This window comes from Rhinoderma darwinii, chromosome 3 (genome assembly GCF_050947455.1).
Source record: "Rhinoderma darwinii isolate aRhiDar2 chromosome 3, aRhiDar2.hap1, whole genome shotgun sequence".
Taxonomy (NCBI): Eukaryota; Metazoa; Chordata; class Amphibia; order Anura; family Rhinodermatidae; genus Rhinoderma; species Rhinoderma darwinii.
In genome coordinates, this window is record NC_134689.1 from 318,934,846 (window position 1) to 318,962,241 (window position 27,396).

The 27,396-nt window shown below is 41.6% G+C and overlaps 2 protein-coding genes across 2 annotated transcripts in view; one reads left to right on the forward strand and one right to left on the reverse strand.

The window, feature by feature from the left end:
• LOC142749783 (protein FAM169B-like) overlaps window positions 1–27,396 on the reverse strand; it is a 101,088-nt gene that overhangs the window by 73,395 nt on the left and 297 nt on the right. The gene's annotated exons all lie outside the window — the stretch shown is intronic.
• On the forward strand, window positions 105–27,396 carry PGPEP1L (pyroglutamyl-peptidase I like). Its single transcript, XM_075855583.1, has 6 exons — window positions 105–171; window positions 597–671; window positions 3,807–3,859; window positions 16,204–16,320; window positions 20,984–21,210; window positions 27,208–27,396. Exons 1-6 carry the CDS (start codon window positions 105–107, stop codon window positions 27,374–27,376), a joined length of 708 nt encoding a protein of 235 aa, XP_075711698.1. The 3' UTR covers window positions 27,377–27,396.

A 27,396-nucleotide genomic window follows, 5' to 3' on the forward strand; every position in this document is an offset into this window, starting at 1 on the left:
TGCGCTATTTTGTTCAGCAAAAAGGATGGATTCTGTGACGGAGGCCGCCGGCGCATATGCGAAAAGAGCCTTAGCTCTACTACAGTTTATCTGTATATTGGAACATGGAAAAGGATTACTACCCACTTACAAAATGCCTTATTGAAGCAGACTTAAACCAAGTTCTTGATTGTTGTCCATATTTGCTAAATTCATATGCCCTGATATCATATGGAGGAGTTTTTTTCAGTTGGATTCCATACTAATGAAACATGAAATAATGTGGCATGCTCCATTGGATGTATTATTGTGTAGGTATTGTCCCTTTCTAATGGTGAAAAGCTCCGCACTTACGGTACCCCACAATGGAGCATTGTACAACACTACATGGAGTCCCTGCTGCTCCGTAGTACAGAACCACGCATGACTGTGTGCTGCTGTACAGCTTACACAAGCATGAGGCCTTACAGACAAGTGGCCTCCACGGAGTGGTAGATCCCGTGAATATGCAGCATGTTCTACCTAAACTTTTAACAAATTCACAGGCATTCTGCGGTTTATTGCATTAAACTCTAGTCTGGATCCCAATAACTAAACACCAAAGTTTTGCCTTGCAGGGTCCAACAGTCAGTCGGACTGTGATTATCTCATGGCTTCCAATTCCAATAATCCGAACCTCATTGTTGTCACTGGTAAGTCACCGGTAAAATTGGAATATAGGTGATGAGCAAGAAATTATACTTTTTATGACAGGTTTATAAAATTAATTTTTCTTAGGGCCGATCCTGTTGTCTAAGCATCTACACACACACAGGTCAATTTCCACACTCGTTTTCTGCAGATGACTTTGCTGTAACAGTAATACGCTGCAGAATTTTAGTTATCACTAATCAACCTAGCATATAGTTATCACGAATCTTCCAGTTGGCATCAGCACCCCAAGGTGGAAATTAAAATGTTGGGACAGTAATGCTGTGGAATTTCCAACCAGAACTTTCATGTGGCAATTCCACAATGTGTTAGAGTAGCAGCAAAGTGGATGAGATTTAGGGTAAGTTCACATTTACCCTACGTAAATACTGCTTATTTTGCGCAAAGGATTTAGTTATGGAAAACCTGCAGCATAATACAGGAGCAGCAAAGTGGATCAGATTTAAACAAATCTCCTCCACACGCTGCATAAATGCAGAGTGGAAAAACTGCTCAGAAATTGACCTGCGGTGCAGTTTTTTAGTCCGCAGTACGTCAATTGTATTTACGTAAAACTTCGGAGGGCAATTTTGCTGCATTTCTGTCCCATGTGCAGGAAGCTTAATGGTGTTTAGTTATTACTATTCACCCTAGTACTTCGCTCAAGCTTGTGATCAGTACCCTAACAGGATAGGATCTGCATGGGACAGATTTATCACTTCGAGCCAAGTTCAAAATGTTTGAATCTCCTGCACCACTTATTCCAACATACCAGGATCTGTTGGTGAAAGTGGATGGCTCTTCAGAGTTGAACCTTGTGCAACTGATATATAATATAGTTTCCTTCACTTTTCTAATTGTGTGGAGTAGATATTCATGCAATGATTAAAGGGAACCGGTCACCAACATTTCACCTATTGAACTTTATCCCTCACTGGCCGCTGCTATCAAAAGTTTAGACTCTTTTCAAACCAAGATTTAACTCTTTTCAAACCAAGATTTGACTCTTTCCAAACCAAGATTTGACTCTTTTCAAACCAAGATTTGACTCTTTTCAAACCAAGATTTGACTCTTTTCAAACCAAGATTTGACTCTTTTCAAACCAAGATTTGACTCTTTTCAAACCAAGATTTGACTCTTTTCAAACCAAGATTTGACTCTTTTCAAACCAAGATTTGACTCTTTTCAAACCAAGATTTGACTCTTTTCAAACCAAGATTTGACTCTTATGCTCATTAGCATACGGTGTGGGAACACTAAAAAGCTGAATACTAAAGCCACAGAGCCGACTCAGAAGACAATTATAGGTTATATAGAAATGATTTTTCACCCACTATCACCTGGTATTGCTGGTTTAATAGGTGAAATGCTGGTGACAGGTTCTCTTTAAAGTGTACCTTCAGTTTGTTAGGAGACAGAGCAGTGGGAGACAGTGTCCTGCTCGTCTCCATATCTCCCGTACAAAGAGCGTCCACCAGAGCTGTAAGATTCAACAGTGTTGGTGGCTGTTCTGGATAAGGAAGCCATGGAGAAACGCAGGACGCTCTGTTTCCTACTGCAGAGTGAGAGTATGCTACGCAGCGTATCCGCCCTGTGTGAAAGGTACACAGTGTATCCGCCCTGGACGCCGCAGGGAATTTAGTCTCAAAAACCGCACCAAATTGTGGTGCAGTTTTTTTGGCCGGAAAGTTTGCTGCAGAAAACAGCACGATAAGAAAAAAAAAAAGGTCTATACTTACCTGTAGCCATGGTGACATGTCCCCCGCCCCCCCCCAAACATCCTGCAGCCTGGCCTCCTGGGATGACATTTCATCCCATGTGCCCATTGCAGTCTGTGATTGACTGCAGCATTCACACAGAAAAGTCATCCCTGGAGGCCGGACTGGACGCAGGAGCAGAGAGCTCTGGGTAATTCTAAACTTTTTCTGAGTTGCGATTTTTGTGGTGGAATCGCAGTTTTTTTCCGTCAAAAAAATCGCAACATCTGCTTTTTGTTGCAGGTTCTACCTCCCCATTGAATTCAATGGGGAAAACCCAAAATAGAAAAGCAGCAATTCCGCAGCATAAATTGACATGCTACGGAGTAAAAAAAAACGCACTGCAGGTCAATTTATGACCATTTTTTCGGCTGTTTTTTTACGTAACGTATGGATGAGATTTGTTCAAATCTCATCCACTTTGCTGCTATTGTAATATGCTGCAGACTTTCGGCAATAAAAGCTGTTGCCGAAAATCCGCAGTATTTATGCTACGTATGAAACTGGCCTTAAAGAGGCTCTGTCACCAGATTATCAAATCCCTATCTCCTATTGCATGTGATCGGCGCTGCAATGTAGATAACAGTAAAAAAAAAAAAAAAATTTTAAAAACTATTATTTTTGGCCAAGTTATGAGCAATTTTATATTTATGCAAATGAGCCTTTCTAATGGACAACTGGGCGTGTTTTCTCTCATTTCCAACTGGGCGTGTATTGTGTTTGTAACATCTGGGCGTGTTTACTTGTTTTACTAGCTGAGCGTTGTGAATAGAAGTGGATGATGCTGACATGATGCTGACAAACACTTCTATTCACAACGCTCAGCTAGTAAAACAAGTAAACACGCCCAGATGTTACAAACACAATACACGCCCAGTTGGAAATAAAAGAAAACACGCCCAGTTGTCCATTAGAAAGGCTCATTTGCATAAATATAAAATTGCTCATAACTTGGCCAAAAATGATCGTTTTAAAAACAAAACAAAAAACGTTACTGTTCTCTACATTACAGCGCCGATCACATGCAATAGGAGATAGGGATTTGATAATCTGGTGACAGAGCCTCTTTAAGAGCCGCAGGCAGCACAGATTATAGACAGTCCGTGCAGATGTTAGAAGCAGAAACGTTAACTAAATAACTTATAATAAGTTATTTAGAAGAATTTTGCAGCACACTCCTGCACTATAATCGTTTTTCAGTGAAACTGGAGGATTTTTATTGTACAATACATTAGTTATGAGAGGAAAAGGAAATGTCTATGTGGCCTATTATTAGGTCTGGGGAACACAAGATCCCGTCCTTGTTTATAAAATATCTACATTTATTGAAAAGTCTGTATATTTTTCTAAATATATGCTTTGTTCTTCCTATTTAAAAGGTTTTGGTCCATACAGAAATTATTTTATTAACTCAAGTTGGGAATCAGTGAAGGTAATTGGCCAGGTCATTTTTTCATACATAGCTTTGCTGTGTGCCTGTTTCACATGGAGTCTTATTTTATTGTATATGTATTAGGGCCCATTCACACGGTCTGGTCAAATCATTGTTTATTACCCTGACTAGATCAAAGTTGAGGCAAAATGTTATGATTTTTTCAAACTCACTGCAAAGCCACAGTCTGACACTTTCCAACCATATACAGTAGCAAGAAAAAGTTAGGCTAAGTTCACACTTGCGTTGTATTATCCGTTACACTGATCTATTTTTATATTAAAATAACTGATAACGGATCCGTTAAAAATCCCATTGAAATCAATGGGATTTTTAATTGCATTAATTTTAAGAGCTAAGGTGACCAAAAAAAACAGTGATTTTGGCGTTTTAAATTTCAATTTTTTTTACGGCTTTCATCGTGCGCTAAAAATTACATTTTACTTTATTCTGTGGATCGATACGATTACTATATGTATATAGTTTTTTTGATGTATTGCAGCGTTTGCACAATAAAATCACTTTTTCTTTTACATAAATTTTTTATGTCACCATATTCTGAGAGCCATGACTTTTATTTTTCAGTCAAAAAAGCTGTGTGAGGGCTTGTTTTTTGCGGGATGGGTTGTAGTTCTTATGGGTAGTGTTTTGGGGTACATGCGACTTTTTGATCACTTTTTATTCTATTCTTTGAGAGGGGTAGTGACCAAAAAAAAAAGCAATTCTGGCATTGGTTTTTTTTTTGTGGTGTCCCCCATGCGGGAAAAATACCATCATAGTTTTATAGTTTGGGCCGTTACGAAAACGGTAAAACCAAATGTGTACTTTTTTTTTTTTAACATTTTCATTTTTTTCCTATAATAAAAGGCTTATCATAGGAAAAAAAGCAGTTTGTTTTTTTAACTTAGAACTTTTATTTTTACACCTTTATTAAATATTTTTAACAACTTTTTTTTTTGTCCCACTAGGGAACTTGAAGACTTGCAGCACTGATCGCTGCTATAATACATTACACTAGCTACATAGTGTAATGTATTATGTCATTGTGACAATAAAAGACAATCTGACAGGAAGCCTATCAGGACACATTTAAGTGGTTAATAGACAAAATCAGCGGTGATGGACAAATGGCCTGCAATTGTGGAGTGTCAGCTGTCGGAGACAGCGGACCTCGCAGGTTCCCAGTGCAATAGTAATATATTATATGTTAATATATTAGGGAATTAAATTAATAACATACAATACCTTAAAATATACACCGTAACTGCTGCTGGCCACCCTAGAGAAGAGGAAGCTTTATTTCGATCACTGCCTTTACATAAAAGAGAAACTACCTTCACACTGTGTTTGGGCAATGCTTTTGCCATACCCTAGCTCCAACTCTACTTAAAAACTATGCATTTCAATACAATTGTATGAATCTTTAGAAATATATACAATGAGATCAATGGCAGACAAGCAACTGTATAAGCAAACAGCAGCATATGTCTGGGCTATTCATTTGGCGCCATATCTAAAACTTTCCTGCCAAGCGTAAAGTACGAAAACAAACATTATGAATCTAGTCTGATGCATACACTGCGTCTTTGTATAATATTTTGAACCGATTAACACCCTGCACCGTAAATGTACGGTACAGCTAACGGGTCGCCCCTTTGAACAGCTGTGGGCTCAAGAGTTGAGCCCACACAATCAGCAGTGGGTGTTCACTATATCATACAGCTGACACCCTGCTGCAATGGCCGTGATCAGAGGTAGCTCTGATCCGAGCCATTTACCCCTTCGATCCCAGGATCAATAGCGACTGCGGCATTGGGTTCGAGAAAAAGAGGGAACTCCCCATTACCCCATCCCTCCTGGGTCACTATGGAATCTGGGGGCCTAACAATGGTGCCCAGGTCTGCTTTCAGGGCCGGCTCCAGGTTTATGTGGGCCCTTGGGCGACACAGACTTAGTGGGCCCCTTTGCGGGGGAACTCACGGCGGCAGTAAAATGCCAAAAATGGTCACTTTGTACCCCCATATAGACGTTAGGCCCTGTTTATTCCCACATATAGAAGTTAGCCCCCCAGTTTCTACCCCCATAAATTGAGTGCCCTCTGTAGATAGTGCCACACAGCCCCACCTCCCAGGTAGTGTCACACAGCCCCCGACGTCACTGTCCATATATGGACAGTGTTGTCAGGGGCAACCCCAGAGCCATAGTTCCGGGCAGAGCACTACTAGCACTCTGCCTGGGAGTGGCGTAGCTAAAGGCTCATGGGCCCTGGTGCAAGAATTCAGCTTAGGCCCCCCTACCCCTCCCCAACAGCACCAGACCCCTGCGCACGCCTATGCCCAGCTGCTTTGCCCGACCGACCCCATGAATGCCCCCACAGTATAATGACCCCCCCATAGCTGCCCCCACAGCATAATGAGCCCCCATAGCTGCCCCACACACAGTATAATGCCCTTATAGCTGCCCCACACAGTATAATGCCCCGCATAGCGAACCACCACAGTATAATGCTCTCATAGCTGCCTCCACAGTATAATGCTCCCCATAGCTGCCCCATACAGTATAATACCCCCATACAGTATAATGGCCTCCATAGCTGTCCCATACAGTATAATGCCCCCCATAGCTGCCCCATACAGTATAATACCCCCATACAGTATAATGCCCTCCATAGCTGCCGCATACAGTATAAGGCCCCACACAGTATAATGCCCCCATAGCTTCCCCACGCAGTATAATGCCCCCATAGCTGCCCCATACAGTATAATGCCCCCCCTAGCTGCATCATACAGTTTAATTCCATCCATAGCTGCCCCATACAGTAAAATTCCCTCCGTAGCTGCCACATATAGTATAATGCCCCCATACAGTATAATGCCCCCCATAGCTTCCCCATACAGTATAATGCCCCCCATACAGTATAATGCCACGAGATCACGACATCGCGCCTGCCTGCGCTGAGCCGCTCACGGCACAGTGAATGCTGGAGCAAGGCTCCAGCATTCAATCCAACCGAATCTGCATCCTGACGCAGGCTCAGTTGGAAGCGGGACCAGCGTTGTATGGCAACGCCAGGCTGGGACACTGCTTTGGTTCCGACATCACTGTCCATATATGGACAGCGATGTCAGGGGCTTTCCCAGAACGGAGTCCCGAAGCAGAGCCACTAGCGCTCTGCCTGGGACTCCTCCCCTTCTAACATCACTTTCCATATATGGACAGTGATGCTGTGATGATGGCATCGTTAGCACCCGGTTGCCGAGTGGGCCCCCCCAAGTGGATTGGTCCCCGGCACTTGCCCGGGTTTGCCAGATGCTGATGCCGGCCCTGTCTGCTATCCTTGTTGAACCTAAAAAAAATATTGGGATGCACTCCTCTATACTCGGCATGGTGCTCGTAGGGTTGGGATGAAGTCCCTGAAATATGTTGTCTTGGAACCCCAGCACACACAGGAAGACAAGTTGAATTTTGCAAGAAAAATGAATTTTTGCATAGACAGCTGTATATCATATTACTCCATATAGGATGAGCATAATTTCATGAATACATGAACAAGGCATTCGGCCAAACCACGGCCTTTGTTGCGGACGCTGAGGATGTAGTGGAAATTGTATGTGGACGTCTGCCAGAACTGCCAAAGTGAGAAAGAGGGGGCTCTGTTACCCCATCCCCCCCTAGGTCACTATGGAATCTTGGGGCCTAACAATGGTGCCTAGGTCTGCTATCCTAGTTAAACCTGACGGCATAATACACTGCAATACAGTAGTAACAAAAAAAAACAAGACAATTAAAAACATTTTTTTCCCCAAACTAAAAATGCTTAATGTGAATTTAAAAAAATAAATAAATAAAAAAGTACACAATTTGTATCGCTGCGTCCATAACAACCCAAACTTCAGCCTGCTTCCAAAAAAGATTGATTACACTTACCGGTAATCAATTTTTCCCAATCCCATGACAGTACTCCTGGAGAGACATGCCATTTGTTGGACAGGAAGCCTGCGGAGATTGTAAAAAAAAAAAAAAAAAAAAAAAAAAAGGAGCACACCTCTGCACACACCCAGTCTCTAGGTTATTTAGGGTCATATTTATACTCCACTATACACTATATGGACAAAAGTTTTGGGACACCTACACATTACACCTACAAGAGCTATGATGATATCCCATTCTAAATCCATAGGCATTAATATAGAGTTGGTCACTGCTAAGGCTTCCCATGTCCTTTTCAAATAATAGTCTGCCTATTGGGTAAGGCAGGGATCCTAGATCCTCAGGGTAATGCATTTTTTTCTGGATATTTTGGCCACTGGGGCATTCATTTTAGGAATTCTGTCCCAATCTTTACAGACTTTCCTCTCAAAAGCATATTTCCTCTTTAGGATCTTAGGGATACCACATTTTCTGTTCGGGTTCTTTCACTTCAATTTAAATAGGCTCTGTCACCAGATTTTGCAACCCCTATCTCCTATTGCAGCAGATCGGCGCTGCAATGTAGATAAGAGTAACTTTTTTTTAAAAACGAGCATTTTTGGCCAAGTTATGACCATTTTTATATTTATGTAAATGAGGCTTTCTAAAGTACAACTGGGGGAGTTTAAAGTTAAAGTACAACTGGGCGTGTATTGTGTATGTACATCTGGGCGTGTTTACTTCTTTTACTAGCTGGGCGTTGTGTATAGAAGTATCATCCACTTCTCTTCACAACGCCCAGCTTCTGGCAGTGCAGACACAGCGTGTTCTCGAGAGATCACGCTGTGACGTCACTTACTTCCTGCCCCAGGTCCTGCATCGTGTCGGACGAGCGAGGACACATCGGCACCAGAGGCTACAGTTGATTCTGCAGCAGCATCAGCGTTTGCAGGTAAGTAGCTACATCGACTTACCTGCAAACGCCGATGCTGCTGCAGAATCAACTGTAGCCTCTGGTGCCGATGTGTCCTCGCTCGTCCGACACGATGCAGGACCTGGGGCAGGAAGTGAGTGACGTCACAGCGTGATCTCTCGAGAACACGCTGTGTGTCTGCACTGCCAGAAGCTGGGCGTTATGAAGAGAAGTGGATGATACTTCTATTCACAACGCCCAGCTAGTAAAAGAAGTAAAAACGCCCAGATGTAACGAACACAATACACGCCCAGTTGTACTTTAGAAAGCCTCATTTACATAAATATAAAAATGGTCATAACTTGGCCAAAAATGCTCGTTTTTAAAAAAAAACAAAAAACGTTACGCTTTTCTACATTTCCGGCGCCGATCTGCTGCAATAGGAGATAGGGGTTGCAAAATCTGGTGACAGAGCCTCTTTAATTAAAGTGTAGCTAAACGTTTGACAAACTTCTGACATGTCATAGTGACATGTCAGAAGTTTGGATTGGTGGGGGTCCGAGCACTGAGACCCCCACCAATCGCTAGAACGAAACAGCTGAAGTGCTCGTGTGAACCCTCAACCGCTTCGTGTCTGTTCGGCTATTTCCAGAAATAAATGTATCGGTGTACGGACTCAATAGAAAGTCTATGCGTCCATACACCGATACATCGGCTTTCCGTAAAAAGCAGAACAGACACGAAGCAGCTGAGCGCTCACACGAGCACTTCAGCTGCTTCGTTCTGGAGATTGGTGGGGGGGGTCTCAGTGCTCGGACCCCCACCAATCCAAACTTCTGACATGTCTCTGACATGTCAGAAGTTTGTTAAATGTTTAGCTACACTTTAATGTTTTTATGGATGGGAATGGGAAAGGTTCTGCTTCCTGGGGCATAAGCCCTCAAACATAAAATCTTGGGCAGAACGGGGTTCCTTGGGGTCCTCAATATTTATGGTTGCTATTATTGTTTTTAGCAGTTAATCCACATTCTTCACACAGAACAGATTCTGTCCCCCATGTCATCTGCAGAGGAACAGTCAGAAGAGCCCAACTCGCCCTCTTTCTCAAATAATTAATCGCTCGAAAGGTCGGATAGGCCCTTATGGCCATGTAGAAGTGCTAGGTAAATCTAGTCTTTTTTTACAGTCTTGAAGGGGTTTTTAACCTCAGCCCAGACAATGTCTTTAAAACTAGATGCAAGGCCGGTACTTTTCTCAGTGAAGACCTTGTCTAGACATGACTGGCAGCTTCACATACCAAGAGATTGTCAACTTATTACACACAGCACATTCCTTATTACGGGAGTTATCCAGCTTTTTCCTAGGACCCTCATCGGCCTTAAACAATATACAAAATGGACATAATTAGAAAAAAAATCATCCTAGCATAATGTAGAGGATAACCACTCTCATCCTCCAAGTACCGAACTGGAGGATTTGGTGGCGCTGGAACGGTAAGAACGTCCTGCTGCTTCTTCTGACTGTTCAGACATTCTGCTGGTCTTGCAGAGGAAGGAGCCATAATGCTGTCAGCCTAAATAGGCCTTTGGACTGGCTGAAGCAGCCCTCCAGCTTGTGGCGTGCTTGTAAGCCCCTCCTACCCACTTGAGCCATCGGAAACACCGCACCCTGGGACTTTTGAGTGTCACTTCCACCCGAAGTGACATAGGACACAAACCGTAAGTGTGCACAGAATAGCGTCTGGTCAAATAGAATGCCGGGCAATGCATTCTGGCTCTTGAAGTAGTGAAGGCTTGGAGCTGGAGCAAAGCCCGGAGAGAAGACGCTTATCCCCCCAGAGGAAACCCCACGTCAGATCTATGCAACCTCCGCTGAGGGAAGCGGTGACGGGAAAGGGAGGGAGGATCTATTTTTCATTAGAGCCTTACTCCTTCAGAACACCCCTAGGACGAGAGGTATTAACCTGCTAGGGGAACTGAAGTCCCAAATAAATGAATCGGTGTTGCTCATAGCACAGGGCTATCCCATCCTGGGGACAGGAAACCTGACTGGGTGAATGGAGAAGTGTGTACTTTTTTCATCTCATCAGGCTTCCTGTCCAACAAGTTGGATTTTTCTCCAGAAGTGTGGTCATTGGTGAAAGGGTAAAAACTAAATAAAAAGCAATGAAAAAGTTGTATGTATCCCAAAATAGTACCAAATGAAAACAGTTAAATAATCCCACAAAAAAACATTACACAGCTCCGTCAACAGAAAAATAAAAAAAATATGGCTCTCAGAGTATGCCGACACAAAAACAATTATTATTATTATTTTTTTTAAAGTGTTTGGATTTTGCAAAGTTAGCAGAACATAAAAAAAAAACCTATATAAATTAGGTTTTAGACAATCATTATGACCCGGAGGATAAAGCGAACGTCATTTATATCACAAAGTGAACTCCAAACAAAAGGTGGAATCGGTTTTTTTCCACTCCCCACCAAAAAATTCAAGTTGTTCAATTCATTAAATGCTATGCAAAACAGTGTCATTAAAAAAAATACAACTAGTTCCGCAAAAAACAAGCTCTCATGTGGCTACTTTGCCGGAAAAATTAAAATAAAGTTATGACTTTTGGAATGCGGAGATAAAAAAATAAAAAATAAAAATAATTGCTGCGTCCTGAATGCAACAATAGGAGGCATCCTTAAGGGGTTAAAAAGAGGGAAAGGAGCTGCATGTGATCTTCCAATTTTCTCAATGGACTGACCCTTTTGATCCAAACTCTTCTTAACCGGTTCAGGTCCAGGCTATCTTGAGCTTTTAGGACCAGACACCGGTTAGCCATTTTTAGCACGCGTTCGTGAAACGGCTATAACGTTAATTTGTCCGGCTAGCGACATGATTTTTGCAAAGTTTTTTTCCAGAGACCATGCAGGTTTCTTTTTTTTTAATCTTTTATTATATACATCCTTTTTGCTATTTTAGAATTTCTAGGCTTAAAGTTTGAAAATAATAGTAAAAAACAAATACCTTTTTACCGTTCAGCTATTTTTTTTCTGATAATACAGTTTTACCCTAAAATAGACCTTTTATTTGTGATAGTCATTGTCTACCATAAAATTTGATATATACCCTATTTTAGGGTAATTGGGTCATGGGTAATGTTATGACAATAATTGGCAGAGGGAAAGTTTTCTTTGGTTGGGTATTTTAATATTAAGTTTTTTGGAACTTTATTTTACATTAATTTTTTTATTATTATGGTCTGTCCCTCAAAAGGTCAGCAAAGACCTTTGGGAGAATTTATTTTTTCTTCTTTTACACGTTGTTTTCCGCTGTAAGGCCAAGTTCACACGGGGCGGATACGCAGCTTAAGAACGCAAAGCGTATGGGAATCTCGGGCAAAAAAACGCACCAAACTGTGGTGCAGTTTATCGTCCGGAATGTCTGCTGCGGAAAACTGCAGCATTCAGCCGGCCTGCTAGCAGGTCGGCCTCCTGGGTTAACATTTCAGCCATGGAGATAGCTGCAGCCTGTTATTGGCTGCAGTGGCAGTAACATGGGATAAAGAGTCATCCTATGTTGCCGCTGCTACAGCCTGCGACTGGCTGCAGCGGTCACATGGGATGAAACGTCATCCCTGGAGGCCGCCCCGGTGAGAAAAAAAAAAGTTATTTTTTTTAGGAGTTGCGGTTTTTTTGCGGTCGAATCTCTGCAAACCCGCTGCAAAAAAAACAAAACCAGTGGGTTAAACCCGCAACAAATAAGCAGCGTTTGCGCAAATACAATGGAATGCTGCAGAACAAAATTGTGCACCGCATATCAATTTGAGCGTTTTTTCCGCTCAGTATTTATGCAGCATGTGGATGAGGTTTGCTCTCTCTCATCCATTTTGCTGCTACTGGATTATTGCTGTGAATTTTCCACAAAAAATTTTGTTGCGGAACATCCGCAGTATTTACGCAACGTGTGAACTGACCCTAACTGGGGCTGAACAGCAGCCCCAGTTACAGGGGAAACCAGCTCTCTTATACTGACTATTGTCACTAATAGGACTGTGCCGGGACTACTTAGCAGCCTCCCTCTAACTACACCGCGTTCCAAATTATTATGCAAATGTTATTTTTCGCTGATTTTCCTAAATAGTCGATGCAACGTACAGTCAGTATAATCTTCAAGCCATCAACCGTTGGAGTATAATTCAAATTTTATTGAACAAATCTCCTAATGATAACAGATTTTTTTTTTAGAAGTAAAAAACTCAAAATACACGGTTTCAAATTATTATGCACAACAGATCAAAACATTTTAAAGGTTGTAAAGAGAACTAAAATGGTAATTTGTTGAATTTGCAGCATCAGGAGGTCATATTTACAGAAATCAAAAGCTCTTTCAATCAAAAAAAAAACTTAGCAGGCCAAGTTACATGTTAACATAGGACCCCTTCATTGATATCACCTTCACAATTCTTGCATCCATTGAATTAGTGGAGTATTTGGACAGTTTCTGCTTGAATATCATTGCAGGATGTCAGAATAGCCTCCCAGAGCTTCTGTTTTGATGTGCCTCCCACCCTCAGATATTTTGCTTGAGGATGCTCCAAAGGTTCTCAATAGGGTTGAGGTCAGGGGAACATGGGGGCCACACCATGAGTTTCTCTCCTTTTATGCCGATAGCAGCCAATGACACAGAGGTATTCTTTGCAGCATGAGATGGTGCATTGTCAAGCATGAAGATAATTTTGCTACGGAAGGCACGGTTCTTTTTGTACCACGGAAGAAAGTGGTCAAACTCTACGTACTTTGCAGAGGTCATTTTCACACCGTCAGGGGCCTACCAGCTCGATCCCCATTATTCCAGCCCAAAACATGACTCCGCCACCTCCTTGCGGACGTCACAGCCTTGTTGGGACATGGTGGCCATTCACCAACCATCCACTACTCCATCCATCTGGACCATTCAGGGTTGCACGGCACTCATCAGTAAACAACACGGTTTGAAAATTAGTCAACATGTATTTCTGAGCCCACTGCAAATGTTTCTGCTTGTGAGCATTGTTTAGGGGTGGCCGAATAATAGCTTTATGCACACTTGCAAACCTCTGGAGGATCCTACACCTTGAGGTTCGCAAGACTTCAGAGGCACCAGCGGCTTCAAAATACCTGTTTGCTGCTTTGCAATGGCATTTTACCAGCTGCTCTCCTAATCCTATTAATTTGACTGGCAGAAACCTTCCTCATTATGCCTTTATCTGAACGAACCGGTCTGTGCTCTGAATCAGCCACAGATCTTTTCACAGTACGATGATCACGCCTAAGTTTTCTTGAAATATCCAATGTTTTCATACCTTGTCCAAGGTATTGCACTATTTCACGCTTTTCGGCAGCAGAAAGATCCTTTTTCTTTCCCATATTGCTTGAAACCTGTGGCCTGCTTAATAATGTGTAACGTCATTCTTTAGTTTTCCTTTGATTGGGCACACCTGGCAAACTAATTATCACAGGTGTCTGAGATTGATTACAATAATCCAAAGAGCCCTAAGACAAAATACCATCCATGAGTTTAATTGAAATACGAATAATTAAATGTTTATGACACTTAAATCCAATGTGCATAATAATTTGGAACACGATGTACATCCAGACGGTCATGTGACCAGTCACATGATCACCTGGACCAATAGAGGCAGTGGTGCTGCCGCTGCCTCTATTCTATACATAGCTCATTGTGGGCTGTGTAAAAGCAATCTGGGAAAATAGAAGCAGCGAAAGCTGCGTTTATCTTCTCCTCAGGGTCCATGACAGTCACTGACTGCTGGGCACCCGACATTCAGCTAAAACCCACACCGTAAATACACTATGGCGCGGGCTTTAAAGAGATTCTACAGCAGCTAGGCTGTATACTAATAATAGACCTACTACAATAACCTATTAAGTGATTTTAGCAGAAGGAATGGGCATGTCTTATTACGGCCGTCTTCTGCGGTCCAGGCTCATAGGAAATAATGGGATGATTGCGCGGCCCACGTGGCTCGCGGGTGACACTCCGCTGCCGGCCAACCTGAAAATCACGGCCGTGCACATGGCTACGGTCGTGTGCATGAGGCCTTAATGTTAATGATTATGGCTAACAGTTAATGAAAACCCAAAATTTAGTTTCCCGGAAAATTTGAAGATTGGGTAAATGTTGAAGATTGTAGACACACTCTAATCAGCTAAATCAACACAAAACACCCCCAAAAGGTTCCCTAGCCTTTAAATAGTCCAACAGTCTGGTTCAGTAGGCTACACAATCATGGGGAAGACTACTGATTTGACAGTTGTCCAGAAGACAGTCATTGACACCCTCCACAAGGAGGGTAAGCCACAGAAGGGCATTGCTAAAGAAACTGCATGTTCAGAGAGTGGTGTATCCAAGCATTTTCATGGAAAATTGAGAGGAAGGAAAAACCACGGTAGAAAGGATTGTCAAGAAAATGCCATTCAGGAATCTGGGAGAGATTCACAAGGAGTGGACTGCGGCTGGAGTCAGTGCTTCAAGAGCCACCACACACACACAGACGTATCCAGGACATGGGCTACAACGGTCACATTCTTTGTGTCAAGCCACTCATGAAAGAGACAAGAAGCGTCTTACCTGGGCTAAGGAGAAAAAGGACTGGTCTGTTGCGCAGTGGTCCAAAGTCCTGTTTTCAGATGAAAGTACTGTACATTTTGTATTTCATTTGAAAATCAAGGTCCCAGAGTCTGGAGGAAGAGTGGAGAGACATTAATCCAAGTTGCTTGCGGTCCAGTGTGAAGTTTCCACAGTCCGTGATGGTTTGGGGAGCCATGTCATCTGCTGGTGTTGGTCCACTGTGTTACATCACGTCCAGAGGCAAAGCAGCCATCTACCAGGAAATTTTACAGCACTTCATGTGCTTCCCTCTGCTGACAAGCTTTATGGAGATGTGGATTTCATTTTCCAGCAGGACATGGCAACTGCCCACACTGCCAAAGGTACCAATACCTGGTTTAATAACTGCAGTATCACTGTGCTTGATTGGCCAGAAAACTTGCCTGACCTAAACCCCATAGAGAATCTATGGGGTATTGTCAAGAGGAAGATGAGACAGATGCAGTAAATCATGCAAAAGGAGCCCCGACCAAGTATGGAGGGCATATACTGTACAGACTTTTCAGTAGGCCTACATTTAACTTTTTGATATTCCAATTTAGTCAGAAGGACCTGTAGATAGCCTTGTAATTTTAAAGGATGTAAAACTATATTTCCCCTGCAAAAGGTGTTTTTTGCATTGACAACAGCTGATAACCAGAGGTTCCAGCAGCTAGCTGCTCATCATCGGATGAGCTGCAAAACAAAAATGGGTTGTCCATATGGTCCAACTACTTTAATATTACAAGTAACCTCATTGTTCTGGGACCTGAATAGCAGCTCTGCTTATGGCTTTGTGCTTTTACATTACCATGGAATGTATATAGTAATCCCACATACAAAGTTCAGGATTTGTGTATTGTAGTTCACCATTACCTTGTTGCAGGAGCTGGCAAAACTCGGCCTTGGTGATCATGTTCAACTTAAGATTCTGGAGCTTCCAGTAAAATATAGTGAGGTGGAAAGGAAGATCACATGGATTTGGAAAGAGTTGCAGCCCCAGGTTGGTCTATCATTACAGCAGAAAGCACATAAGCCTCTGATCAAACATGCACTATTTTAGCACACAGTTGGGCGCATTTATCAATGTCATAAAAAAGATGCTTTACATGGAGAACAATTTATTTAATGTGGCAAAATGTATCAAGATGGCACACACAGAATACTATACACACTTACAGTAACAATAAAAAGTGTAATACCTGTGAAATACCTGTATTTCTGCATGGATTATGAATAAAATGTGATCTGGCTGTTATCAAAGTCATAATTATAGACAAACACAATCCAACTAAACTAATAACACAAACCGTTGTATTGTTCATGTGTTTTATTGAGCACATTGAGTAATTATTCACAGTGCAGGAAGAAACAGTTAGTGAACCCTTGAATTTAATAACCAGTAGAGCCCCCTTTAGCAGCAATCACTTCCACAAACGGTTCCTGTAGCTGCACAATATTGAGGAGGAATTTTGGGCAAATGTGTTTCAATTCATCAATAATTCTGGAATGCCACAGCATCTTGATAGGGTTATGTTGTGGACTCTGGCTTTCCAAACATCACACAAATCAGTTTTTTACCATTATTACGTTGATTTACTTGTGTGCTTTGGGTCATTGGCTTTGGGTCCATGAACACGTCTCTTTAGCTTGTGGTCATCGACTGCTGCCCCTACATTCTCCTGTAAAATGTTTTGATACACCGTTGAAGTCAATGATCACAAGGCGTCCAGGCCCTAAGGCAACAAAGCAGCCCCAAACCATGATGCTCCCTCCACCACGCTTCACAGTTGGGGGTGAGGTTTTGGTGTGCAGAGTTCTTTTTCTTCCAAACATAGCATTGTGTATTTTTCCTAAAAAGTTCCACTTACAGTGAAGGAAATAAGTATTTGATCCCTTGCTGATTTTGTAAGTTTGACCACTGTCAAAGACATGAACAGTCTAGAATTTTTAGGCTAGGTTAATTTTACCAGTGGAAGATAGATTATATAAAAAAAAAACCTGAAAATCACTGTCAAAATTATATACATTTATTTGCATTGTGCACAGAGAAATAAGTATTTGATCCCTTTGGCAACCAAGACTTAATACTTGGTGGCAAAACCCTTATTGGCAAGCACAGCAGACTTTTTTGTAGTTGATGATGAGGTTTGCACACATGTTAGATGGAATTTTGGCCCACTCCTCTTTGCAGATCATCTGTAAATCAATAAGATTTCGAGGCTGTCGCTTGGCAACTCGGATCTTCAGCTCCCTCCATAAGTTTTCGATGGGATTAAGGTCTGGAGACTGGCTAGGCCACTCCATGACCTTAAAGGGAATGTGTTGCCAGAAAAACATGTTTTTTTTAAAAAAAATTAAACATTTAGTGTGTGGGTGATTAAACATTGTTCAAATTTTTTTTATTTTTTTCACGAGTCAGGAAATAGTCAGGAAATATTATAAATTAATTCTAATTTATAATACTACCCATTTTTGGTCACTAGATGGAGCTATTCCCAAAATTGCAGCATTGCAACAATGGGTTAAAAGCCCTCGCTCTAGTGAGCTCTCAGCATCCCCCCCTCCTTTATCCTGGCTAGTGGGGTTTGAACGGTGTAACCTCCTACGCTGTGTGTCGCCATTTTTTGAGCTAACACACAGTGTAGTAGGTTTACATACAGTAGTAAACACACACAAACACGAACATACATTGAAATCTCTTACCTGCTCCTGCCGCCGCGGCTCCCTCCGGCCCGTCCGCTCCGTTTGCTGCCGCTGGTCCAAGTGCACAAATCCGGAAGCCGCGACCGGAAGTAGTAATATTACTGTCCGGCCGCGACTTCCGGTCCACAGGAAAATGGCGCCGGACGGCGCCAATTTCGAATTGGACTGTGTGGGAGCGGCGCATGCGCAGTTCCCACACAGACGCCGTACACTGAAGTCAATGGGACGGGAGCCGTTCGCAGTCCCTATGGGACTGTGGCTGCCGTATTCCATGTCTGTATGTGTCGTTAATCGACACAGACAGAAATGGAACAAAAAATGGCAGCCCCCATAGGGAAGAAAAAGTGTAAAAATAAGAATAAGTAAAACACAAACACACAAATGAATATAAACGTTTTTAATAAAGCACTAACATCTTTAACATATAAAAAAATAATTTGTGATGACACTGTTCCTTTAATGTGCTTCTTTTTGAGCCACTCCTTTGTTGCCTTGGCTGTATGTTTCGGGTCATTGTCGTGCTGGAAGACCCAGCCACGAGCCATTTTTAATGTCCTGGTGGAGGGAAGGAGGTTGTCACTCAGGATTTGACGGTAAATGGCTCCATCCATTCTCCCATTGATGCGGTGAAGTAGTCCTGTGCCCTTAGCAGAGAAACACCCCAAAACATAATGTTTCCACCTACATGCTTGACAGTGGGGACGGTGTTCTTTGGGTCATAGGCAGCATTTCTCTTCCTCCAAAAACGGCGAGTTGAGTTAATGCCAAAGAGCTCAATTTTAGTCTCATCTGACCACAGCACCTTCTCCCAATCACTCTCAGAATCATCCAGATGTTCATTTGCAAACTTCAGACGGGCCTGTACATGTGCCTTCTTGAGCAGGGGGACCTTGCGGTCACTGCAGGATTTTAATCCATTACGGCGTAATGTGTTAAAAATGGTTTTCTTGGTGACTGTGGTCCCAGCTGCCTTGAGATTAACAAGTTCCCCCCGTGTAGTTTTCGGCTGAGCTTTCACCTTCCTCAGGATCAAGGATACCCCACAAGGTGAGATTTTGCATGGAGCCCCAGATCGATGTCGATTGACAGTCATTTTGTATGTCTTCCATTTTCTTACTATTGCACCAACAGTTGTCTCCTTCTCACCCAGCGTCTTACTTATGGTTTTGTAGCCCATTCCAGCCTCGTGCAGGTCTATGATCTTGTCCCTGACATCCTTAGAAAGCTCTTTGGTCTTGCCCATGTTGTAGAGGTTAGAGTCAGACTGATTAATGGAGTCTGTGGACAGGAGTCTTTTATACAGGTGACCATGTAAGAGCGGTCTTTAATGCAGGCACCAATTTGATTTGGAGCGTGTAACTGGTCTGGAGGAGGCTGAACTCTTAATGGTTGGTAGGGGATCAAATACTCATTTCTCTGTGCACAATGCAAATAAATATATATAATTTTGACTATGTGATTTTCTTTTTTTTTTTTAAATATATAATCTATCACTCACTGGTAAAATTAACCTAGCCTAAAAATTCTAGACTGTTCATGTCTTTGACAGTGGGCAAACTTACAAAATCAGCAAGGGATCAAATACTTATTTCCTCCACTGTATGTCTGATCTGTCCAAAGAACATTTTCCCAGAAGCATTGTGTAACATCCAGGTGGTCTCGGGCAAACTTGATGGACCCCAATGCTTTGTTTGGACAGCAGCAGCTTCCTCTGTAGTGTCCTTCCATGAACTCCATTCTTGTTCAGTGTTTTTCTAATAGTGGACACATGATCATGAGGTTTTTACAGTTTGTAGAGTCTTCATTAGGTCTTTTGCAGTTACCCCTTGGATTCGCTCTCCCCTTTCAGGATTTCCCGTTGTGCTTTGAAGTGATCTTAACAGGATTTCCTACCCCACTCCTAGGGAGATTAGCAACAGTCCTCCATTTGTGGACAATTTGTCTAACTGTGGATTACCAGGCTTGGTCTGCCTTTTATTTATTTAATGGGCAAAGCACCTGTGAAACCCACACTTCCAATCTCATCTACTTAATTGAAACACCATTTGACAATTAGCTTTTGGAGAAGTCATAAACACAGAGGTTTACTTACTTTTTCTCCCTGCACTGGATGTTTTTTTTAAAAAGATACACAGTTACTATAGTTTATGCCATAAGCATAATATATAGTTTATGCCATATAAATTATAGTGGGAATCTATGTCCGCTCATGGCTGCCATAGATTATTTAGTGGTGCTCGGACAGCTGAAGATGCGACAAATTAATTAGGAGGCGTGTGCTATTAATAAATTTGTTGCATCTTGCTCCAGCTGGTTTGAAGAGGAGAGAAAGTGTCCAACAAGATGCTCCAAAATCATCATACAGCGTTAACCACCGTGATAAATTTGACTCATTTTGTGACTGCCTAGTCTATGTTTATACTGTCTAACTAATAGTCAGCATCAGTAAATGTGGGCCAGTGTTTGGCAATTACATTAAGCATTACCATATTTAACAATTCTACTATAGAGTTACCCTCCCGCTTAAAAAAAAAAAGTTTTTCTTTTTTTGTGCATACATGTTTATTGAAAAGTCTAGATGACTAAGCTTCAATAGAGTTTAGGCTGTGGGATCCCAACATAAGACAACCTTTTGGCTATTACAATCTATGGGCAAGTCAGTGTTTATGCCGAAAATGCACCACAAACTTGGTATGAATTTAGCCCAACATGGTTTTTATTTTTACAGGAAAGTATTATTTTCTGTAAAAACAAAAATGTTGGGTTAGTTTGTAATCTAAATTTCCCTGGTCTACAACGATAAAACGTATTAAGAGAACAGTGTAACCATTCATAAATCCCCTTAAATATTGTAAGACCATTATATGTTTTTGTTCTTTTTGTGCATAAATGAGACTTCTAAAAAACATGCTTTTTTCTGTTTTCATTTCCGGTTATTCTTTGCTGGCAAAAAACACTAGCTGTCTGTGCATGTTGGAATGAGGTCTTCATCCAAAGCAATTGCCCTGGAGCAATGCGGAAGAAACAAAGGCTACATGGAGAAAGACCTCAGCGGCGCTCACCCACAAGGAGGCTGCTATTTGCTGGAAGGACCGGAAAGAATAGAGTCTGTCGTTAATATGAAAAGCGTCTGCAAAAACACATCATGGCCAGGGCTTCCCGTTATCCATTCCAGAGACGCTGGGAGGTAAGTGTCTGTGCCTGGAAAAGTACAGTATAGGACATTTAAAGCAGAGCATATGTAAGATGATCTTTACGTGCATAAAGCTGACCATAAGCTAGAGATTTCAGTCAGCCATTTTCTTAATGTCTTCAGACATGGTTGGTCTCTGAAGGTTGTCGGCCTGGACGACTATATCATATAATAAAGTGATACTAGAGATTGATTTATGCCTTGATCTGTAAGCTTTTGTAGACCCATGCTCCACGTGGCACATATGGCGCCTGGCACGAAGGACTTTCTAAGTATATCAATGCCTGCACACAACAAATCTAACATGCAAATCGGTTCACACTAATTTGTGGCAGGAAAGGTCAGAAATAAAAAGTCTAAATCAGTCTTTTCAGCCATGTGTAATCTACACTGTGTTCCAAATTATTATGCACATTCGATTTAAGTGTCAGAAACATTTAATTATTAGTTTTTCAATTAAAGAGAGAAAAACAGAAGTTGGATCCAACTTCTGTTTTTCTCTCTCTATCTATACCGTGTGCCGACACGAGGATCCGAGCGCTGCAAACAGCACAGGTCTGCACCAAGGTGAGCTGGGGATTCCTCCTATTTTTTCAATGAAACTCATGGATGGTATTGTGTCTTAGGGCTCTTTGGATCATTGTAATCAATCTCAGACACCTGTGATAATTAGTTTGCAAGGTGTGCCCAATCAAAGGAAAACTACTTAAGAAGGACGTTCCACATTATTAAGCAGGCCACAGGTTTCAAGCAATATGGGAAAGAAAAAGGATCTCTCTGCTGCCGAAAAGCGTGAAATAGTGCAATACCTTGGACAAGGTATGAAAACATTGGATATTTAAAGAAAACGTAAGCGTGATCATCGTACTGTGAAAAGATTTGTGGCGGATTCAGAGCACAGACGGGTTCGTTCAGATAAAGGCATAATGAGGAAGGTTTCTGCCAGTCAAATTAATAGGAGAGCAGCTGCTAAAAATCCATTGCAAAGCAGCAAACCGGTATTTGAAGCCGCTGGTGCCTCTGGAGTCCCGCGAACCTCAAGGTGTAGGATCCTCCAGAGGTTTGCAAGTGTGCATAAAGCTATTATTCGGCCACCCCTAAACACTGCTCACAAGCAGAAACGGTTACAGTGGGCTCAGAAATACATGAAGACTAATTTTCAAACCGTGTTTACTGATGAGTGCCGTGCAACCCTGGATGGTCCAGATGGATGGAGTAGTGGATAATTGGTGAATGGCCACCATGTCCCAACAAGGCTGCGATGTCAGCAAGGAGGTGGCGGAGTCATGTTTTGGGCTGGAATCATGGGGAGAGAGCTGGTAGGCCCCTTTAGGGTCCCGGACGGTGTGAAAATGACCTCTGCAAAGTACGTAGAGTTTATGACTGACCACTTTCTTCCGTGGTACAAAAAGAAGAACCGTGCCTTTCGTAGCAAAATGATCTTCATGCATGACAATGCACCATCTCATGCTGCAAAGAATACCTCTGTGTCATTGGCTGCTATGGGCATAAAAGGAGAGAAACCCATGGTGTGGCCCCCATGTTCCCCTGACCTCAACCCTATTGAGAACCTTTGGAGCATCCTCAAGCAAAATATCTATGAGGGTGGGAGGCAGTTCACATCAAAACAGAAGATCTGGGAGGCTATTCTGACATCCTGCAATGATATTCAAGCAGAAACTGTCCAAATACTCACAAATTCAAAGGATGCAAGAATTGTGAAGGCGATATCCGAGAAAGGGTCCTATGTTAACCGCTTCCCGACCGCCCACTGTATATTCACGTCGGCAGTTGCTGGGCTCTGTGCAGCGCCAACGTGAATTCACGGTGGGTGTTAAAAGCACGATCCGGGTGTCTCCGAGTAGGGCTGACACCCGGATCGCGCTGTTATCACCTGCCTCTGGTCCCGGAAATATGATCGGGACCTGGTTAGTTCAGGTCCCGGTCATGTGATCGCAGGGAAAGTGTGTTGTAGCAACGAACTGGAAAGTTTGTTGCTATAACAAACTGGAAAGTTTGTTGCTATAACAAACTGGAAAGTTTGTTGCTACAACAAACTTTCCCGTGGACCGATTGCGGGTGCTGGAATCGGTTATAAGGCAGAACCGGAGGCTATACAACAGACCCCGGGTCTGCCATGCACAGCAGCCTATGAGAACCAGCCGGATGCTGGTCCTCATAAGCTTCCTGTCAGTGTGACTCTCAGCGTCACACTGACAGTTTATAATACGTTACACTACCTAGGTAGTGTAATGTATTATAGCAGCGATCAGTGCTGCCAGTCTTCAAGTAAAACAAGTAAAAAATAAAAGTAATAAAAATGTTTTATAAAAGTGTAAAAACAAGTTATAAGTTACAAAAACAAAAAATGCTTTTTTTCCTATAAGTCTTTTATTATAGGAAAAAAAGGAAAATGTTAAAAAAAAGTACACATATTTGGTATCACCGCATAACGACCCAAACTATAAAACTATAATATTATTTTTCCCGCACGGTGAACAGCGCAAAAAAAATAATTGAAAAACTATGTCAGAATCACTATTTTTTTGGTCATCAACCCTCCCAAAATATAGAATAAAAAGGGATCAAAAAGTCGCATGTACCCCAAAATAGTACCAATAAATACTACAACCCGTCCCGCAAAAAACAAGCCCTTACACCGCTTTTTTGACTGAAAAATAAAAAAGTTATGGCTCTCAGAATATGGTGACACAAAAAATAAATAATTTTAATCGAAAAGTGATTTTATTGCGCAATCGCCACAAAACATAAAAAACCTATATACATATGGCATCGCCGTAATCGTACCGACCCGCAGAATAAAGTAAAATGTCATTTATAGCGCACGGTGAACACTGTAAAAAAAAAAAAATACAAAAAAATTGTCAGAATTTGTTTCTTTGTCACTTTGCTTGCCAAAAAATATCTAATAAAAAGTGCTAAAAAAAAAAAAATCACATGTACCCTAAAATGGTACCAATGAAAAGTACAGATTGTCCCGCAACAAATAAGCCCTCGCACGGCTCCGTTGGAGAAAAAATAAAAAAGTTCTGGCTCTCAGAATATGACGATGCAAAATGTGCAGTGTTCCAAAAGCGGATAAGATCGGGTGCCATTTGTCAGTGCGACACCGGCCAAATATCTGCGAATTATTATTTATTTACCCCATTATTATACCCTCTTATTATGTCCTGATGTTCTCCGCACAGATTACACATACCCCCACATCATAAACTGAAATATCAGCAAAACCCCAAACAGAACAGTTACCAAGCAAAATGGCGTTCCCTCCCTTCTGAGCCCCACAGCGTGCCCAAACACCAGCTTACGTCCACATATATGATATTTTATATCCGGGAAAACCCGCTCAACATTGTATGAGGTATTTGTCTTCAGTGGCACAAACTGGGCACAACATATTGTGCATTAAAATGGCATATCAGTGGAAAATTTTAATTTTCAAATTGCACCATCCGCTGCGCATTAACGCCTTTGCGCACCACGACTTAATAGCATGTCGTGGTGCGAGGGGTTATATATGGAGCGGGCTCACGCGCTGCGGGTGTCCGCTGTGTATTACAGCTGACACCCGGGACTAACGGACAGGAACAGTGATCGCGCTGTTACAGGAGCCTGTAAAAATGACATTATACTGCAATACATTAGTACTGCAGTGTATTGTACCAGCGACCTAATGATCGCTCGTTCCAATCCTCTAAAGGGACTTTTGGGAGGTTTCCACTGTTTTGGTACATCAGGGGCTTTGCAAATGCGACATGACACCAGAAAACCATTCCAGCTAAATTTGAGCTCCAAAAGCCAAATATTGTTCCTTCCCTTCTGAGTCCTGCCGTGGGTCCAAACAGCAGTTTATTACCACATATGGCATATTGCTGTAATCAGGACAAATTGCTTTACAAATTTTGCGGTGATTTTTGTCCTTTATTCATTGTAAAAATTAAAACATTTCTATGTTTTTTCAGAAAAAAGTAGATTTTCATTTTCACGGCCTAATGACACTAAATTCAGCAAAAAAACTGTGGGGTCAAAATGCTAACTATACCCCTAGAAAAATTCCTTGAGGGGTGTAGTCTTCAAAATGGGGTCAGTTTTGGGGGGATTCCACTGTAGCTCACTCCAGGGCGTTGCAAACGCGACATGGCACTGAAAACCAATCCAGCAAAATCTGCGCTTCAAAATCCAAATGGTGCTCCTTCCCTTCTGAGCTCTGCCGTGGGTCCAAACAGCAGTTTAGTACCACATATGGGGTATTGGCGTAATCGGGAGAAGTAGCTTTACAAGTTTTGGGGTGCTTTTTAATCTTTATTCCTTGCAAATATTTTTTTTTATATTTTTTCAGAAAAAAAATAGATTTTCACTTTCACAGACAAACTCCAATAAATATAGCAAAAGACCTGTGGGGTCAAAATGCTAACTATACCCCTAGATAAATTCCTTGAGGTGTTTAGTTTCCAAAACCATCTCACTTTTGGGGGATTTCCACTGTTTTGGCACCACAAGACCTCTTCAAACCCGACATGGTGCCTAAAATATATTCTAAAAAACAGGAGGCCCCAAAATGCACTAGGTGCTCCTTTGCTTCTGAGGTGTTTCAGTCCATTATCACACTAGAGCCACATGTGGGATATTTCTAAAAACTGCAGAATCAGGGCAATAAATATTGAGTTGCATTTCTCGGGTAAAACCTTCTGTGTTACAGATTTTTTTTTTTATTACAAATGAATTTCAGCAAAAAAATAAAAGTGTAAATTTCACCTCTACTTTGCTTTCATTCCTGTGAAGCGCCTAAAGGGTTAAGAAACTTTCTGAATGCTGTTTTGAATACTTTGAGGGGTGCAGTTTTTAATATGGGGTTATTTATGGGGTCTATCTAGTACATAAGGCCCTCAAAGCCACTTCAGAACTGAACTGGTCCCTGTAAAAATAGCCTTTTGAAATTTTCTTGGAAATGTGAGAAATTGCTGCTAAAGTTCTAAGCCGTGTAACGTCCTAGAAAAATAAAATAATGTTCAAAAAACAATGCAAATATAAAGTAGACATATGGAATACGTAAAATAGTAACTATTTTGTGTGGTATTACTATCTGTTTTTCAAGCAGATGCATTTAAAATGAGAAAAATCATAATTTTTGCACATTTTCTCTAAATTTTGGTGTTTTTCACAAATAAGCAATGAATTTATTGACCAAATTTTTCCACTAAGATAAAGTACAATATGTCACGAGAAAACAATCTCAGAATCGCTTGGATAGGCAAAAGCATTCCAGAGTTATTAACACATAAACTGACATGTCAGATTTGAGAAAATGGGGCTGGTCATGAAGGCCAAAATGAGATCGGTCTTGAAAGGGTTAACATGTAACTTGGCCTGCTAAGTTTTTTTTTTATTGAAAGAGCTTTTGATTTCTGTAAATATGACCTCCTGATGCTGCAAATTCAACAAATTACTATTTTAGTTCTTTTTACAACCTTTAAAATGTTTTGATCTCTGTTGTGCATAATAATTTGAAACAGTGCATTTTGAGTTTTTTACTTCTAAAAAAAAATCTGTTATCATTAGGAGGTTTGTTCAATAAAATTTGCATTATACTCCAACGGTTGATGGCTTGAAGATTATACTGACTGTCATTTGCATCGACTATTTAGTAAATCAGCGAAAAATAGCATTTGCATAATAATTTGGAACGTGGTGTATATTGTATGCTTTTCTAGAGAACAGTGGCAGTAAACAACCGGTAAATCCTGACGTTCTGTAGCACGCATCCTATTCCCCAACTGGCGTGCATAGCCGAGGAATACAGGGAACACTAGGCTTGTCCTAGAGACTGATGTACTGCTTCGCATCATGCCATTATTAATAAATATGCCTGTATGTATAAAGACAATACAGAACCTTATGCTTGTTACTTCTTTTTACTCTACTAGAGTGTCAAAGTTATGAATAACATTTTTTAATACGTGTCGTCTCTAGATACCTCTGTGAATATGCCTACTATATCTCCCTGTACTGTGGATCTGGGAAAGCCGTGTTCATTCATGTGCCACCATTAAGCAAAATTATAACAGCAGGAATATTGGGACAAGCTTTACAAATCATCATCCAAGAGGCGCTGAGACAGCTGAACACCCTACGTGCCTGATAAGAAAAGCAAAATGCCCT

Excerpts from the sequence above, each read along its gene's own strand:
- PGPEP1L (XM_075855583.1), top strand. The coding sequence starts at position 105 with ATGGAAAAGGATTACTACCCACTTACAAAATGCCTTATTGAAGCAGAC. Across the intron at positions 672-3,806 it reads GAACCTCATTGTTGTCACTG|GTTTTGGTCCATACAGAAAT; the intron begins GTAAGTCACCGG and ends CCTATTTAAAAG. Across the intron at positions 21,211-27,207 it reads CATTCCAGAGACGCTGGGAG|ATACCTCTGTGAATATGCCT; the intron begins GTAAGTGTCTGT and ends TGTCGTCTCTAG.